The following is a 19,360-nucleotide window of genomic DNA, read 5'->3' as shown; positions in this document are numbered from 1 at the left end:
TATTCTGGCCTGGAGAGTTACTGTATAGTCCATGGGGTCGCAAAGAGTCGGACACAACTGAGTGACTTTCCCTTTTCACTTTTAAACATATAAGAACCTGGGAGAATCTCATTCCTATGAAGCTTTCCTGAATTAACTATTAGGAGATAAGTTTTAGCCAGACAATCAAAATGCAGAAAGTACAGCCAATGACTCACAGTGAGCAATTAATCCATATAAGATGTAGAAATAAAGATTTTTCTTTTCTGAGAATTATAGCCATAGAACAGAATGTAAACACTGTAAATTAAATCAGCAGAACCAGTATTAAGTTGAGAGGTATACATGGAAAGGAGGAAAGAATAAAAAGACATTGATAACCTTGTATCATGGAATCAAAAAATAATTGTTCTATTGACAGAGTATCACATATATTAGTATACACAACGTTACAGATGTAAATATTAGAATGTGTAGTGAAAGTGTTAGTCGTGTCCAACTCTTTGCAGCCCCATGGACTACAGCCAGGCTCCTCCATCTCTGGAATTCTCGAGGCAGCAATACTGGAGTGGGTAACCAACCCCTTCTCCAGGAGATCTTCCTGACCCAGGGATCGAACCCGGGTCTCCTGTACTGCAGGCAATTCTTTACCCTCTGAGCCACCAGGGAAGCCCAGTGTTTAGTAACAATCAGTCCAAAGCAGGTGACAGAGGAAAGGAAGAGAAGGTGAGAAAATGTGCAAGTGTAACAACTTAGTCACTAAGCACAGGAGGAAGCAGTCACCCCTACAACGCAAGTAAATACACAAACGTATAGCTACATTAAAAAAAAGTTTTAAATACTGAGTCTTGGGACCAAAAAAAGGGAAATACCAGAAAAATTCAAATCTGGATTGTGGATGAGTTAGCAGCATCACATCAATGTTGATTTTCTAGTTTTGATAATTACATTGCGGTTACGAAAGACGTTAACAGAGGGAGCTGGAGAAAGAGTATATGGAAGTAATCTGTAAAGATTTTTTTAAACTTTCAAGTCTAACATTCTTTCAAAATATTTTAAACTGTACAAATAAAAGGAACTAAAACAATTTTTAAAAATTACTGAATTCTCAGGAAGAACTCACCCAATAAAAATCAAAGAGAAAAATCAAACCTGAGTTTTCAAACATGAACACATAAACAAAACACATAAAAACCAGACACCATAGCGGGCAGCAAAACAGCTGAGCCGAGCCCACACCAGCCCGCCCAGGAGGAGAGCTCTGTGGTTCACGCCCCGCCTTCGATTTTCCTAAGTTTGGAAACTGACTTCCTCTCTCTGCACAATTAGTGCTGACCTCACAGGAGCCTAAACCCAGGCAGCACCTGGCATGTGGTGAGTTATTGTTACCAAAAGCATCAGCAAGGAGCAGTGAGAGACACGCCTACTAGCGACAGTCTCTCGGCTAAGACCAGGAAACAAAATCGCATCACCCTATCCCCGCAAAAAAACCAAAGTGCCTCAGAGAGGCGCTGTTTCTAAGATGGGAAAAAACCCAAATGCCCATCTCTAAGAACTGATGCAACAAACGACCCCACGTCCATAAACACAACCTTCCGCAGCGATTAAAAAGCATGGGCTCTATGGGTGCTGACACGAGACACTCCCTCGAATAAGCTGTCACATGAACACGCCTTCATGTTCTTCTGTGTCAACAACTTCAAAAAAACAAAACAAGGTGTGCAGTGGAGAGGAATGGGAGCTGCTTCAAGGGCAGAGTGTCAGATAATGAGATGGGAACGTTCCAGAGACCTGTCACAGCACAGGGTGAACACAGGCAGCACGCTGGACTAAACAGGAACATACGGATAAAGGGGTACATTTCACACAACGCTTTTCATCACAATTGAGTCTAAAATAAAATGTAAACCCGAGATGTACAGCAGTGTGTGTACCTCGTCACCACGGCACACACAAGCTCGTGTGCAGTGCCCGTGCCTGCACACTAAGCCCTCTGCTTGAGACCCAGGAAAGGCGGGTCCTCTCAGGAACATGTCCTCTCAGGACGCACACCGGGCGGCAGCGCAGAGCCGAGAGGAGGCCCCAAGGACTGGAAGTCCTCTGCACCTTCTGACTCCGTGCTGTGCGCTGTCTCTTCAAACAAGTCAGCGGGCTGTCGACGGGGGCTTTGGTTCAGACTCCTGTCTAGCAACTAAGGCAAAGCTCAAACCCAGTGCCCCAAGCAAGTTTTAATTACTGTAATTAGAATCAATATATTCCCCGGATGGGAGAGAGAACGCAATCTTAAGAAGAAATAATAGAGGCATCAAAAGCAGACTGTAAATAAGGGATCTAAAAGTCACCCAACATGTAACTTATTTTAACGTGCCAGCCTCAAGGTGTTGCGATTAAACCTGTTACTTCCTTAAAAACAAACAAACCCACTGCATGGTCAGCACAGCGTCATGGCTGCTATTCTAGACCTCTTTCATCTAAAGCACGTGAGTAACAGCTGCAGGTTTCAACAGTGCTGGCTACCAAATATCTCCTTAAAGTGCTTCCTATCAACCTGAAACGGAGAAGGCAATGGCACCCCACTCCAGTACTCTTGCTTGGAAAATCCCATGGATGGAGGAGCTTATTAGGCTGCAATCCATGGGGTCGCTAAGAGTCGGACACGACTGAGTGACCTCCCTTTCACTTTTCACTTTCATGCATTGGAGAAGGAAATGGCAACCCACTCCAGTGTTCTTGCCTGGAGAATCCCCGGGAAGGAGGAGCCTGGTGGGCTGCCGTCTGTGGGGTCGCACAGAGTCGGACACAACTGAAGTGACTTAGCATAGCATAGCATATCAACCTGAAAAACAAAGGCTGTTGGTGGGGTTAAATAACTGGGTAAATACATGCAAACGCTGAGTGGGGGAGGGGCAGGGCACACAGCAGGTGCTGGGCAAATGTCAGCTATACTGTCGATAACCTAACTCATGCCAGAAGAAATTATATAGATTAACCACAGAGTGCTACAAAATCTTTTCTCACCTTGAAGAGGAATGCAAGCACCTTAATAAGTACACTTGATAAACAAAGCATTTAAACTAATTAGAGGAGAAAAAAGGATCAGGAGAAGACAAAAACAGCATGGAAAGTGTGCTTGCTAACAGGGAGTGTTTCTCGTCTCCCAGCCAAGAGCTGCCTGTTTGGTGTGAAGCAAAAACTGAGCCTATGGAAGACGTTCCCAGCAAGAAAACAGATGAAGCCAGGCTCCTGGATTCTTCCTGGGTTTGAGCTCAGTGTCAACTGGTGCTCCAAATAAATCCCAGACGGATGAAAATTACGTGTCAATATCAAAGCAAAATAGGCTTACTACATAAAAATTCACAGGTATATTAGCTCAAAACATAATCTGCAAAGGGGGGAAAATGATAAAAACAAGTATGTGCTCTTGACAAAAGGTTGCTACCTATTATACGTAAGAGTTCACAGTATAAACAAAATATGGTACATACCTACAACAAGAATATTTATTGGCCCTAAAAAGATGGAAATTCTGATACGCTACAATGTGGCTGAACCTTGAAGACATTATACTAAGTGAAGCATGCCAGTCACGAAAGGGCAAATACTGTTCAAGTCTGCTTGTATGAGGGCCTGGAAGAGCTGCAGTCACAGAGATACAAAGGAGGATTGGGGGAGCCGGGGGAGGGGAAAGGGGGGAGGTATTCTTTAACAGGGTCAGAGTGCCAGGCTGGGAGATGAACCAGTCCTGGAGGTGGATGGTGGTAACAGCTGCACAACAATGGGAATGTATTCCATTCACCAAACCGGACGTTCAAAAATGGTTAAAATGGTAAATTTTACGGTATGTACGTTTTACCACAAAAGAAACTTTTGTTGTTCAGTCTATCAGTCATATCCGAATCTTTGCGACTCCATGAACTGCAAGTCAGGCTTCCCTATCCTTCACTATCTCCTGGAGTTTGCTCAAACTCATGTCCACTGAGTCGGTGATGCCATCAACCATCTCATCCTCTGTCGTCCCCTTCTCCTCTTGCCTTCAAGCTTTCCCAGCATCAGTCTTTTCCAATGAGTTGCATCATGTGGCCAAAGTATTAGAGCTTCAGCTTCAGCATCAGTCCTTCCAATGAATAATCAGAGTTGATTTCCTTTAGGATGGACTGGTTGGATCTCCTTGCACTTCAAGAGACTCTCAAGAGTCTTCTCCAACACCACAGTTCAGAAGCATCAGTTCTTCAGTGTTCAGCCTTATGTTCCCGCCCCCCTCTCACATCTGTACATGACTACTGGAAAACCAGAGCTTTGATTACACGGACCTTTGTCAGCAAAATATGCTCTCTAGGTTTATCATAGCTTTTCTTCCAAGGAGCAAGCATCTTTTAATTTCATGGCTGCAGTCACCATCCACAGTAATTGTGGAACTCAAGAAATAAAATCTGTTACTGTTTCCACTTTTTCCCCATTTATTATTTGTCATGAAGTAATAGACCAGATGCCAAAATCTTTCTTCCCTGGTGGCTCAGACAGTAAAGAATCACCTGCAGTGCAGGAGACCCGGGTTCAATCCCTGGGTTGGGCAGATACCCGAAGAAGGGAATGGCTACCCACTCCGGTACTCTCTTGCCTGGAGAATCGCACGGATGGAGGAGCCTGGTGGGTTGGTACAAGGGGATCACAAAGAGTTGGACGTGAGTAGGCGACTAACACATTAAAAAAATCTTCTAGGTTAAAAAAAAAGTTCATAGAAATCACAGCTATAGGAAAAGCAATATAACACTGATATGTAAAAACACAGCACAGGACATGAACAGGCAATTCACAAAACAGGACAGACAACTAACATACGAAAAAGGTTTAAGGTCCAAGTTATTAAAAATGCGAATTAATGTCAGATAATCAAAAATATTAATCCAATTCCGACAAGAGTTCAAATAATGTGGTCTCTTGTACACTGAAGATTTTAGTATGAAACGGTACACTAAAGATTCAAACTTATTAATACTTCTGGACCCCAAAATCATATTAATACATAACTTTTATATCTTTAACATAACAAGTATTCTAAATATAGAAAAAACTATGCAAAGATTACTTCATATTACTTCTTATAAAACCAAGAAATTGGAAGTGAAAGTAAACATCTAAAAATAGTGGAAGTGCTAAACAGACAGGCAGTATTCACTGGATGGAGGGTTATATAGCCACTAAAATGAGGATTATGAAAACCTCTCCCCTCATGGGGGGAGAGGGATGGAAAACATAATATTGATGCAAAAACATATAAAAACACAGTGAAAAGATTAAGTGAAGATACGCTAAATATTAAAATGTATGTTAATGGCACAGGGGTGTGAAAAGTCCCACAGATATCTTCCAAATTTTCTAATTCACACTTACAGTCCTATACTAAAAAATCTTTACAAATGTTGTGAAATCTGGGGTTACAGCTTGTGTGCAAAGTTCCACAGAATTGCCCAGTACAGCTGTCTGATGTATCTATCCAGACAGAGAGACTCACAGAGGCAGGGCGGCGAGCAGAGCTGGGGAAGTGGCCTGCTGGCTCCTAGCACAGGCGACCTCGCCACACCCGGCCAGAGTGTTAAGACGCTGAATGGGATCTTGTCTTGCCACTGTCTTCATGCCCACAGTCACGTCATTACGGCAGGCAATGCGAGCTCCCTACCCAGCACCCAGTCTCCCTTCTGCTTTAATGACCACTGATCGACCATGGGCCCACAGGAAAAGCATTTCCCAGACTTCCTTCTGGACAGGGACGGCTAAGTGATTAAGTTCTGGCCAACAAGAAGCTAAAGCTGGTGGATGTGGCTTCTAGGAGAGCTCCTTACAAGGCTGAAGGGATACTCAAGTAGTAGACTCCCTTCTGCTGCTCTTAACACCTTCCTGGAATGCAGAGGTTATGACTGGAGCTGCAGCAGTCAATCTGTGGTCATAAGGTAACCTTTGAATGGAAGCCATGTGCTAAACAGATCTCCAGTAACATAAAGAAGCTGCCCTGCTTACTACAAATGTATTTAAGAAAAAGAGAACCCTTAACTTGCTTAAACCACTGCATTTTACATTTTAATTACTTGCTACCAAACAATTCACCATCTGGGAAGAATTTACCTTAAAATCTGTATACTTCCATTTAAGGGAATGTTTTCAATATAATTAGGTTCTCCTGGTTCCCAAATTAAATTCAGCATTATTAAGAGCCAATTCTCATGGGGTCTGAGAACCGTAATCATAAATCTGTTTTTTCTCAATCCTCCACTTCCTTTGTGTCCTGCTCATAACTGTTCCTTTAGGACACCAATCTAAATGAAGCTTTCCCAAACCATTATTTAGTATGAGATTTAAACTAGAGATATCAAATTCTTATTTTTTTAATACTGAAACACGATTGAAACGTCACATGAACACAAGTTACACATTTTTATTCATTAATAATGGTGACACATCATCTGGCACTAACTCTAAATGAATGAATCGGTGCCTCAAAACCAATCCACACGCCTGATGAAGACAGCAAACTGAACACATGGGCTAACACTGCTCCACCCCCAAGACTCTCGATAACTGCAGCGAAGTAACCTTTTCAAAAGTATAAATCCTCAAGGAGGGGAGAACAGGAGAGGAGATGACAAGGTGCTGGAAGGTGGAAAGCACGCGGTCAGGGGTGGGACCACGCGAACCCAGGGCCATCCACCTCCGCTCCAGCCGGCGACCACCACGCTGGACAGAGTGGGTCCACGTCACTCTCAAGAGTCAGGAAGGGAAGCAGCACGGAGGGTCAGGACACACGGCAGCGTGAGGGACGAGAAAGCGGGTGCGGCATCGCTTCTGGGTGTGTCTGTGAGGTGTCTCAGCGAGACATGAGCAGTCAGGACCGAGTAGAGAGAAAGGCCCTCACCCACATGGGCGGGCATCACCCAGGCCACTGAGGACCCCGTGGCAGAAACACACGAAGGAAGGGCGGTTCTCTCTGAGCTGGCACGTCCATCTTTCCTGCTGCTCCTGGTTCTCGGGCATGCATGCTGCTTGCTCCTCCTCCTTGACTCATATTCAAAAAGTCTGCAAATCTCTCCAACGAGACAACTCAATTCCCACTCAAGAGCACCCCAAGGTTCTAACACAAGCGATTCTGTTTTGAGCTCTGGGCAAATCAGTGTTGGGAAAAGGGCAGGACTCCCATTTGCTATCTGCTCAATCCACATGACCGAGAGGAGCTGAGTCTCTGAAACGTCTTGAAATACATGAGCCACGATGAGATCATTCTCACGCTATCCAGGCATCTGGTCACCACAGCCATAAAGAACAATCTGCGGGATGACTGAGGACCTTTAATTTAACCCCATTGGCTTCTCTTATCCCAAGAAGCCTTCATCTGATGCCACAGTTTCATAAATGTCTTCAGCTAACTTTCAGACTCGACCATACATCTCTCTACACCAGCTTCACCCCCCGGAACTTCCCCATTAACAGAGGACTGCGGGGATGAACCTGAAAGACACGTCCCTCTTGTTACCGCCTCGGTCACACTGTGCAATGAACTGATCTGGAAAGTCCAAAGCACAATACGTGGAACACAGGATTTTCTGACCTTTAAAAAACTGGATTATTTCTGAGGGTTCATTGTAGGTACTCGTTTTTGGCCAATGAACCTTTCCATGTTCATATGAAGCACGCCACACTTCTTTCAAGACCGTGGTTTATCTTGTGCGAGTGTGTGCTCAGCTGTGCCCGACTCCTTGTGACCCCATGGACCACAGCCACCAGGCTCCTCTGTCCATGGCGTTTCCCAGGCAAGAACACTGGAGAGGGTTGCCAGGTTGCCGTTTTCTTCTCCAGGGGATCTTGACTCTGGGATCGACCTCACGGGTCCTGTGTCTCCTCACTGGTGGGCGGGTTCTTTACCACTAGCGCTTCCCAGGCTAATGCAGGCTCAAGCAGAAAAAAATTTCTTGGAGGAAACGTTGCCTGTGAGCTGTGTCCTAGCGGTGTGCATCTGCCCCACAGGCTGAGAGCAGGCATCCTGAGTGGAGGGAGAAGAAAGCTCTGGCAGGGAAGCTGGGGCAGACAGAAGGAAGCTGCTGGGTGGCACCTCCCCTAAAGTCCTGTCCAGCAGGTAGGTAGTTACGTGATGCGCAAGAGAAGGGGAAACGCCAAATGTGACAGGTGGGAATCTGTGATTTGCTCTGGCTCTAAAGATAAAACCACTCAGACACACCGTCAGCTTCCTGGCTCCAATTGTTTTACATAAACCACAGTAGATGCATAAGAGAGAAAATACACGTGGCCAGAAAAACACGGTACTCACCCTCGATAATTTCTAGTTGTGGTGACATAGCCAGAAAAAAAAGATCAGAGCACCTTCAAGGACTTGCTCTAACAGATTTAAATATACAGATTCCATGGGCCACTGTAACAGTCTTTGTAGTTAGCATATTTTAAGGCAGATAATTCTAAAGAACACTCCATATTTAACATTAGAGAGAACTATATAATTGGACCAGGGACCATTTGAGAATGTACTTAAATGGAAAAAATCCAAAGCTAAATTATGTAGGTTTTAATGTGCAATTTATGTTGTGTGCAATTTCTCTCCATAACGCACGTGTTTTCTACGTGCAATTAATTTTAACTTAAAAAGAACATTTCATGGAAGGGAACATGTGATGTTGAAGAGAACAATTGGGAAAGATTCCATAATGAGAGATTTCTTTTCATTTCTCTGTCATGTTTTACCTTGTTTGAACAAGATCAATTAAGTACCACACTATTAGGGCCCATAATTCAGCTCAATTTTATTTCAGAGTAAGATTTAAATCCTGGCAAAGTAACATCTTGACTCAGTTTCCTCCGCTATAAGAAGCAAAATCAGAGTCGTACGCTTACTTCAGGAGGACATCTGAGTACACAGCTGGGTTCCCACCCAAATCCATTCCTCCCCCATTTTCGGTGTCTCTGGAGGCCCATTTACGGACCTGCCCTCCTGGGGCCAGGTGTCTGACGTGGTCCCCTCATCAGCCCCAGGGAGAATCTTGGTTACCCACACCTGTGAAGGTCACTGCACTCCCCTTGCAAGGGACCAGGTTAGGCATGGAGGGATGGCGCAAATCTACCAGGAAGGTTTCTGGGAAGGGGTTCTTAATTCTTAGGAAGCACTTCTACGTCTGAAAGCCAACACACCAAGAGGTGGTACAGGAACTTGGGCCACCATCCCGGCCGGAGGGCAACCAACATGAGAGGCCGAACTAGTGCCTAGGCTGGCCGTCGCCTCCCATCTCTGAGCTGCTGAAATAACCAGCCCTGGAGCAGCCTTCCCATTTTGTGAGACAGTAAGCCCCTTTTGGTTCTAGACATTTTTGCTGAGCCTTCTGTCATTTACCCAAAAAGTACCCCGATTCATACAAACAGCTTCAGCAGGAATTTAAAGCTCCCCAGGGAAGAATGAAACTTGGACTTAAAATCTAAGCAACTTGGAATTTACGGGGATATATTCTTGTTAGTTCCAGTCACTCACCATTAAAAAATAATGATCCTCAGGTTCAGCTCGAAGATATTTAAAAATCACTTGTTCCATGAACCTTTCCATCAGATCCCAGTCTTCAATTATTCCATGCCTTATTGGCCACTAGAGCAAGAGAAACCAAACCACGTTCATATCAGTAAGATCCACAGTTTAACAACCACACTGGCCCAGGAGAGATGGAAGAGACCCAGTTATTAGAGAAAATAGGGCCTTTGCATGGAGAGAATGTGAACTTACATAAGGAAGTAACAGGCATTTTGCCAGAAAGATTGTATTAGATTATTGCTTATATTCTACTCCAGCCATTTCTAAGCACAAAGAATTGTCTTAACAATGGGATAGGTAACAGATGGGAAAGTACAGCTAACCTACCACACCATTTGATCTGTGGAGTTTGTAGGGTTTTTAGAACAAACGTCTAGTTAAATAATTTTAGTGCTGCTTTTTCACCTGATCAATCTACAACTTTTCCACATCTGGCGGGGTATTTAGCCCACCTGCAATACCCCAGGGGAGCAGACCTTGCTTCCCACACGGTCCAGCATCCCAGGTCAGTCCTGCATCCCGAGGCTGTGTGAGCTCACCTGCTCTCCCACATCAAAACACCCGAGTCAAACCAACAACAACAAAAACCTCTTTTCCAACAGAAGAATTAAAATGCACTCTGCCGTTCACGGGCATCGTCTCCACACAAAGCACCCCTCTGCATCACCTGTCCTGCTGCCCTTCCTGGCTGTGCTCTTACAGGGGGGTTTACCCTGGCGGCATCTGTGCGCTCACAGAGGGGTTTACCTTGGTGGCATACGTGGGTTTATCTATGGCTTCGTCCCCTATGAAGAAGTCCAGGTCGTCAACTCCCCTCAGTACTCTCCTCTGAGCTTGGTCGACCACCTTCGCCGACTCTCTGATGGCGATACCTGAGGGAAAACAGCACAAAGCATCCATCACCACACACGCTCACTCCAACCATCAAGAAAGGATAACATAGTCCCTATAGAGGTATAAGCAAAATTTCAATGTTAGGGTTTTATTTGGGGTCAAGCGTGCTCACAGAAAAGACTATTATTGAGGAGTACATAAAGTAATACAGAAACAAGCTGTTAGGTCCCAGTATTATTTTCAGCAAGGCACAAAGAAACTTAGCTGGTCTACTTTCAAAGCTGACAAAAGCTGTATTACTAAATTTCTTAGTTTCATCTGAAAAAAAAATCCCTCAAGACAGTAAATGAAATGCCCATGGAGTATCAAATAGGTGCCAAAATTTAAAATATAGAAAGAGACAAAATTTAAAATATTTTAAAGAGTAAACTGAAAAATGACTATATGCTCTCAAGTCATATTCATAAAGCTCTATGTCAGATTTAAAATACATTTTTAGTATTGTTACAAAAAAAACCTGACTTCTCATTAAAAGAAAAACCAAGATTTTGCTAATATCTGACAAAAGAAAAGTAAAATAATCAAACAACTGTATTATGTAAAAATATTAATGACTTTTTGGAAAAATTTTAATAAGAGCTTAACCTTGATATTTAGAAATATACTTAATAGTAAATAATCATATAAAACTTAACTCCAGAATTTAACATCTAATGTGGAAAGCCTTACAAAGATTCAATTTTCCATTTCAATTCCTAGCCCCTGGTTACATTCTGAATTCCTATAAACTCGTCTTCATCAACTTTATTCCAAAACAAATTAGTAAACACATACAGTTATTTTTAAAGGTAGACTATCTGAAATTCCCAATTTATTTACAAATGAAGAACAGCAACAAAGCTATGGGAGTGAATTTTAATCCTTTTCCTCAGAAAGGCATCTTCAAGTAACAGCCTCAAAAGCAGGAAAAAAAGGACAGAAGTCACTCTGCCCGCCTCCTTTTCTCACCCCAACCCACTGCACATTGAGCCTCGAAGCTTTCAAGTTATGAAGGGTGGCACGCATCTGAAGGACCAGAATTTCCTGCAGGACACGCTGGGGACTGAGCCAGAGAAGACATTCGGCTGAGAAGCAGTGAGCCTGTCGGGGCCTCGAGGCTGAGAAAGGGGCCAGAAGAGTCCGGAGGGCCAAGGCGTACGAAGGCGCCTGCAGAAACAAGCACAGCCCACCTGTGGACACGGCGCGCACCACCACACGGCACACGGACACGCCGTCATCCGGTACCCTCGGCACCTCAGAGGGCCCCGCGAGCGCCCTGCCGGAGACCTCGGAGCTCCTGACCGCGCGGCGGTGCTGGACAAACTTAACCAGGCCTGAACCTAGAATCCCACCCCAAGTCAGCGTCAGAGACTGCAGACACACAAAGACTCTTCCATTCATGACGCCATGGGCAATCGATCTAACGAAAGAAAAATCACCACCTTAAAGAAAAACATGCTAAATTTCGTGAGAATGAAGCCACCGCACTCAAAAATTTACACAAGAACAAAGTCAGTCTTTGTTGTAATCCCAAAAGCTACACGCAAGTACTCTGACCCCAAATTACAAAGGACCAATGTTTTAGTGGCCCTTAGCAACAACAAAACCATAAAGTGTGCTTCTTTTAACTGTTATACAGAAGTAACCAAAGTCATGAAAGAGAGGAAAGGTGGGTACACAGAGCTTATATTCAAAACCTTTTGTTTATCCCTACGAAAGCAAAATGTGAACCAAGCAGTCCTTGTGAACATGTTGGAGAAAAGCGTGGCTATCAGTGAGAACCTCTGAGTGTTCCTGGAGTATATATACGTGAGTCATCGCAAAACACATAAGTAACCCATAGCTTTCTCCAGCACACCAAACCTTACTACAGGACCCTGACTCAGGTGGAAACAGAGAGACAAGAAGTGTGCAGCCAACACTGAGATGTAGGACAATAAATATAACAGATAACAGGGTCAACACCTAGGCCTTCCAGCTGCTTACATCCATGTGGCATCTCCATGCAACGAAATACCATGAGGTTGTGAAGAAGAGCCAAACGGTTCTCCATGTGTTAATCCACAAGGAGGGTCATGAGAAAAAAAAGAAAAAGCAAGGTCCAAAATGGTGTCTGTGGAATGCCACCACTTGGGTACAAACACGTCTGTGAATATTAATATTTGCTGGTGCATGTAGGGTTAGCTTGGGAAGGAAGCACAAGAAACCAGAATCATTAGCTGCCCATCTAAGAGGGCAGTGGGCAGGAGAAAGTGAATTTTCACTGGACATTTTTAATAACATTTAATGTGTATGTCACATGACTGTACTGCCTATCCAGTTCAGTTCAGTTCAGTTGCTCAGTCCTGTCTGACTCTTTGTGACCCCATGGACTGCAGCACGCCAGGCTTCCCTGTCCATCACCAACTCCCAGAGCTTGCTCAAACTCATGTCCATTGAGTTGGTGATGCCATCCAACCATCTCATCCTCTGTCGTCCCCTCTTTCTCCCACCCTCAATCTTTCCCAGCATCGGGGTCTCTTCAAATGAGTCAGTTCTTTGCATCAGGTGGCCAAAGTATTGGAGTTTCAGCTTCAGCATCAGTCCTTCCAATGAATATTCAGGACTGATCTCCTTTAGGATTGACTGGCTTGATCTCCTTGCAGTACAAGGGACTCTCAAGACTCTTCTCCAACACCACAGTTCAAAAGCATCCAAAATTCATTAAACTTCGAGTTCTGCTTCTGGAAAGATGGAATAAACATACTTTTCCCTACTCCTCTCTCTAAGCACTGCTGGAATAATTGGACTTTATGTTTGAAAGAAACATAAAAATGCTGAGGGGTGAAGCGGCAGACTGGCTGGGGACCCCAGGACCCGAGGACCAAGACAGGGGTGACTTCCTGGGTCTCCTTTGTCCCATAGACACCCTGGCTGCCAGGGAAGCCAACGACCCAGAAACATCAATGGGAGCAAACAATGCTGGTCCCCAAAAGCCTGCTATCTCGAGCCAAAGATGAAAGGGGCAGTAGAAACATGCCACTCTCCGACTCCAGTCAAACTCAACAGAAGAGCAAACCCCCACACACAGTGTAGACACCACCCGGGAGGCAGGGCTCACACGCGGCTCCATCAGAGAAGGCCCCGTGGAAGTCAGCACCGCCACCTGCCGCCCTCCCAGTGCACGGTACCTGCAGAGGCCTGGGGGGCGGTGCCAAACTCCTGCCCTCATTCAGCAGTAGCATGCAACCCCTCCCCAAATGACTCTCAACAAAGGCCAAGAGGAAAACCTGAACTTGAACCCCAAACCAGCATTAACAAGGGGTATCCCCCTTTTCCTGCTTGAAGCAACACCAGAAATGACTTGCTAAAAGCTAAGAGTTAAGTAAGACCTGGAATCTCATAATAACCAAAATGTCCAGGTTTTAAAAAAAAATTTCTCACCATAGCAGGAACCAGGAATATCTCAAGTGAAAAAGGAAAAGATGGCCCATAATGCCAACATTGAGATGACACAGATAATAGAATTAGCAAACAAGATTTTAGGAGCCATCACAGAACATTTTAAGGAGCAACTACAAACATATCTGAAACAAATGAAAAAGAAAAGAAGGTCACAGCAAAGACAGAAGATATAAAGACAAAACCACACACCAATTTAAGAGCCAAAAAACACAATACCTGAAATAAAACCTCAATATTGGCCCAGAAGAAGAAAAGGATGGGGAACAAATCAATGAACTTGAAGACGTAACAACAGAAATTGCCCAATCTGAACAACGGAGAGAAAACACACTGGAAAACAAATGAACAGGACCTTTGGGACGTGTGGGCTGGACCAAGGCAGACGAAACATTCATATGGGATTGGGGGCAGGAGGAGAAGGGCACGACAGAGGATGAGATGGCTGGATGGCACCGCCAACTCGATGGACGTGAGTCTGAGTGAACTCCAGGAGTTGATGGACAGGGAGGCCTGGCATGCTGCGATTCATGGGGTTGCAAAGAGTCGGACACGACTGAGCGACGGGAACACGCTCTGAACGTTCAGTTCAGTTCAGAGTGACACGAACTTAACTGAACTGAACATTCATACACCCTGAGTCCCAGACAACAGGAGAAAGGGAGGAGGGCTGAAAAAGTATCCAAAGAAATGATCATTAAAAATTTGTCAAATCTGACCAAAAAAAAACACAAAAGGAACCAAAAGAAACCTACAGATTCAAGGCTGAGTAAACTCCAAAGAGGATAAACCCAAAGAAATCCACACCAAGAAACATTATAGTCAAACATCTAAAAACTAAGGACCAAACAGAAAATTCGGAAGACCTCCAGCAAATCTGCCATCAGAAATCAGGGAGCTCAAAAGGAGACTGTGCATTTCTAACTGCTGAGAGAAACGTCTGCTACGAATTCTATATTCAGCAAAAATCTCCTTCAAAGATGAAGAACAAATCAAGACATTCTCAGATGAACAAAAACTAACAGAATCTGTCACCAACATATCTACTCTAAAAGAATGGCTAAAGAAAGATCTCTACACAGAGGAGAAATGATACAAGATAAAAGAAGGAATCCTGGGACACCAAGAAGGAAGGAAACTGATGAAAAGAGCGAAAACACGGGCAATTACGATTACTTTCCTTCTCCTCTTTTGCTTGCTAGATAGTGTTTGGCAGTTGAAGCAAAGATTGTTAACGCTGAAGTGTTTCTCAATGTAAAATCTTAATATAACAGAAAGGAGGCTAAAGAGACCTATCTTTATAGCAGATAAGGTTTCTACATGTCACTAAAACTGGTAAATGTTAACACAATCAGACTAAGAAAACCCGTGTATACATAAGAGCTAGGTGATGGTTTCGTTGCTAAGTCGTATCCGACTCTTGTGATCCCGTGGACTGCAGCCTATCAGGCTCCTCTGTCCATTCTCCAGGCAAGAATACTGGAGTGGGTTACCATTTCCTCCTCCAGGGGATCTTCCCAACCCAGAGATCGAACTTGGGTCTCCTGCATTGCAGGCAGATGATTTACCAACTGAGCTATGAGGGAAGCCCATATAAGAGGTAGAGCAACCACTTTAAAAAAAAAAAAACACACAAAGAGAAGCACTCGAAAACACCCCAGATAAGTCAAAATGAAATTCTAAAACACACTCAAAGTAATCCACACAAAGGTAAAACAAAACAAAGAAATGAAAAACAGAAACAACAAAACAGAAAAAGCACTAATCAGTAATCACAATAAATGTAAGTGGTCTTTTTTTGTTTTTGGTCGCACTGCACAGCTTGTGGGATCCTAGTTCCCTGACCAGAGATCAAACCCAGGCCCTTGGCGGTGAGAGCATGGAGTCCTAACCACTGGACCTCCAGGGAATTCATATAAATGTAAGTTGTTTAAACACACCAGCTAAAAGACAGATACAGGTCCAGTGGATTTAAATGAAAAAAAAAAAGACTTGAGCTCTACACCGTCTACAACGCTCTTCAACCATAACAATACACAGGCACGCCTGGTTTTATCGCACTCTGCTCTGTTTAGTTTTTCACCAGTTGAAGGTGTGGGGCAGCCCCGGGTCCAGCGAGTCTAGCAGCGCCACCTATCCAACCACACCTCCTCACTTCATGTCTCTGTGTCACATGTTGGCAATTCTCACAGCATTTCAAACTTTGCTACAGCAGTTAACAGACAACAGTAATTTTTAAAAAATAAAAATATTCAGTGTATTTCCCAAAAGAATGTCATTTATTTTACTAAACCCTCAAAGGATAATTCCTAACTTACATAAACTGTTCCGAAGGACAGAAAAGAAAGCTAACAAACTCATTTTATAAAGCCAGTATAATTTTGATACACAAACTAGACGAAACTAGTACAAAAAAGGAAAATTATAGCCTAATCTCACTTTCGAACACTGATACAAAAATCCCAAATAAACATTTGCAGATACAATTCATGTACTTGATATTTCTAACCATGTAGGGTTTATTTCAAGAATGATAAAACACTGTTCAACATTCAAAAATATATCAATGTAATACATCATATTAAAGTTTAAATGTCAAAACCACATAATTGTCTCAACAGATACACAAAAAGCCTTAAGATCAACATCCATTCATAATTTTTTTTTTAATTTTAAAAACCTCTTTAGTAAACTAGGAATACAAGGACACTGTATTAACCTGAAAAGGAATCTCCTCAAAAGCCTACAGCAATCGCTCCTGAAACACCAAAACCATTCTTTTTAAATTCAAAAAGACAAAAGTACCTGCCATCCCCAGTTCTGGTCACTGACAGGAGTCCTGGCCAGTGCAGCCAGGTCAAGAAAAAAAAAAAATGAAGAACTCAGACTGGAAGAGACAAAATAACCATTATTTGCAATTAACACAATAGCTTATGTAGAAAACTTAAAAAGAACCTGAAGGCAATCAGAACAAGTAAGACAGGACAGCAAGACTGTCGATTAAAAAAACGACTTCAAAGATCCAGCAGCATTCCTACCATGCTGGCAATTAGGAATTTTAATTTCAAAAAACATTCACAGTGAAAACATAAAGAAAGGTACCTAAAAATAAATGCAGCAAAAGCTATGTATGGGCTTTTTAATGAACACTGAAAAACACAGGAGATAGAAATAAATAATAAAATACATATACCATATTCATGTATAGGAAAATTCAATGCAGTGAGATACCAAGTTTTCCTCCAAATTACTCTACAAATTTAATGTGTCTCTAATCAAAATCCCATCATAATTTTTCATGGACTTAAACTGATTCTAAAATTTATTGATAAAGAGTAAAGTGAAAGTCACTCAGTTGTGTCCGACCGACTCTTCACGACCCCTTGGACTACACAGTCCGTGGAATTCTCCAGGCCAGAATACTGGAGCGGGTAGCCTTTCCCTTCTCCAGGGGATCTTCCCAAACCAGAAACTGAACCCAGGTCTCCCGCATTGCAGGTGGATTCTTTACCAGCTGAGCCACAAGGGAAGCCGGATAAAGAGTAAGGGTCTAAGAAAAGCCGAGGGTATTTAAGAAAGAAAAAGGAGGAGGAACCAGACCTACCAGATATAAAGAGACAAGCCAAACTAACAGTATTTACAACAATTTGTAAATGAATTTGGAACAGAGAGAAACAAATGCACGAGCGAAACAAAATACCACCAGAAGCGCTCCCACCACACAAGGCGCCTCACAGGCCTGGAGAGGCGCTCTGCGACAAAAGGCAGCGGGGCAACTGGCCTTCCACTTGGAAAACCGCGCTTCTCTCCCACACCATGCTTTTTAAAAACTTAAAATTTCCTTAGAAGAAAACATAAAATCTTTATGACATTGGAATACAAATGCATTTTTAATAGAAACAGATTATAAAAAGACTGGAAAACTGTACTACGTGAAATTTTTTAAAGTGCTAGCTGTGCATGTGAATACATCAAGTCACACGTTGTTCAGGTGCTAAGTCCTGCCCAGCTCTTTGCGACCCTAGGGACCGTAGCCCACCAGGCTCTGTCCACGGGGCTCTCCAGACAAGGGTGCTGCAATGGGGTGCCACTTCCTTCTCCAGAGGATCTTCCCGACCTGGGGACCCAATGTCTCCCACCACTGGCAGGTGTTTTCCTTACCGCTGAGCCACCGTGTGCAAAATTCTTATTTAAATCAAATTTGATTTGACTGTATGTGTTTAAATCACATGCGCTGCATTATAAATTCCCTTTGTTGGAATAAATGTTATAGTAAAAACATATGGTAATCCCATGGGAAAATACTTTGAGGTAATCAATTTTGCAAAAACATGATACATAGGAAATTACCATGCTTAAAAGAGTGTCTCAAATTTCTCAATAAAGGCTTTAAAATTGTATCTTAAAGAAAAAAAAAAATTTAAAAAAGATGTCATAAAATAGGAGAAGGTATTTGCAAGAAATTGGCATTCAAAAGGTTAGGATGTGCAGAACCAGAAACTGCCGTCCGCTGCTGATATGCACGGAGGTCAGTACAGGCTTCCAGTCAGTACAGAAGAGCCACCCTCCTGGCAGTAAGTGACAAGGCTGAGGAGGTGCGCACCTGAGTGGTGACATGACCCCATTTCTCATTATGACTCCTGGGAAACCGGCACGAGCAGATAAGAGACACACTGCAGCATTTTGTATACCAGGAAAAACTGGAAAATGCCCAGATGCTATAGATTCACGGATTAAGAATTCTCATCTAGATCTGCATAGAGCAACACTGATACATCTTAAAAAACATAGTACTGAGGGGTATATTTTCCCCAAAAAAAACCACATGAAGTTATCTTCCCCATGATATCATTTTGGAAATGTTTAAACTCACAAAACAATACGAGAAACTGTCATTGCATCCTGCATCTGAGACATGAGGATGAAGCCTGGACTGGATACAACACCCAGCGGAGGAGGGGCAGTGGGGAGGCCTGGAGGAGGAGGAGGGGCTGGCACTCGCTCTGAGGGCGTCTGTGTTTATGTATTTACAGGACGCAACGGTGCTCACATCTGTTCTTTCTGGGTGGTGGGTAAATGGGTCTTTGTTATATAATCTTTTTTTTTTTTTGACCAAAATAAAGGTTTTAAAGACATTCAAAACACAAACACATCTCTTGGCTCTGTCTCCAGTCTAGACCTTCCCCCACAGCATCACGCCTTTTCCCAGCTGCTGACGGGACCTGTACACCTGACCTTCCACACATGGGACTGTCTGAAGTGTGCTCCATGTCTCCTGACCCCTCCCGCCCTCCCATGCCCTCCTTCTACGGGTGGGATCAGCACGCACACACTCGTCTGCCTAAAACTTTTCCATCACGCTCCCCATTTCCCAACAACGTGGGGAAAAAAAAAAAAATTCAAACAATCAAGTGAATTCTGCACAGAAGCTCAAATACTGATAAATGAGACTCAAGCAGGCCACCCTGGTGAAACAGGACAGGGCACTGTGCC

General features: G+C 43.5%; 1 protein-coding gene across 18 annotated transcripts in view; it reads right to left on the bottom strand.

Annotated features, from left to right (window-relative positions):
• ACTR3B (actin related protein 3B) overlaps nt 1-19,360 on the bottom strand; it is a 102,298-nt gene that overhangs the window by 58,471 nt on the left and 24,467 nt on the right. For 12 of the 18 annotated variants that reach the window (XR_011463923.1, XR_011463924.1, XM_070368962.1 and 9 more), the window contains 3 exons: nt 10,301-10,425; nt 9,500-9,610; nt 2,714-2,815 (listed from right to left, as the gene is read on the bottom strand). Coding sequence is in view for 13 of the 18 variants with exons in the window: in XM_070368962.1 (XP_070225063.1) it covers nt 2,714-2,815; nt 9,500-9,610; nt 10,301-10,425 (338 nt within the window). In the remaining 5 variants the exon portion in view is untranslated. Of the gene's footprint in view, nt 1-2,713; nt 2,830-9,499; nt 9,611-10,300; nt 10,426-19,360 lie in introns of those variants that run through there. The other 6 variants (XM_070368959.1, XM_070368963.1, XM_070368970.1 and 3 more) reach the window with 5 other exon arrangements.

This window comes from Bos mutus, chromosome 4, assembly GCF_027580195.1.
Source record: "Bos mutus isolate GX-2022 chromosome 4, NWIPB_WYAK_1.1, whole genome shotgun sequence".
Taxonomy (NCBI): domain Eukaryota; kingdom Metazoa; phylum Chordata; class Mammalia; order Artiodactyla; family Bovidae; genus Bos; species Bos mutus.
Note: the sequence above shows the minus strand (reverse complement) of the source record. Positions and strands in the feature narration are given on the sequence as shown.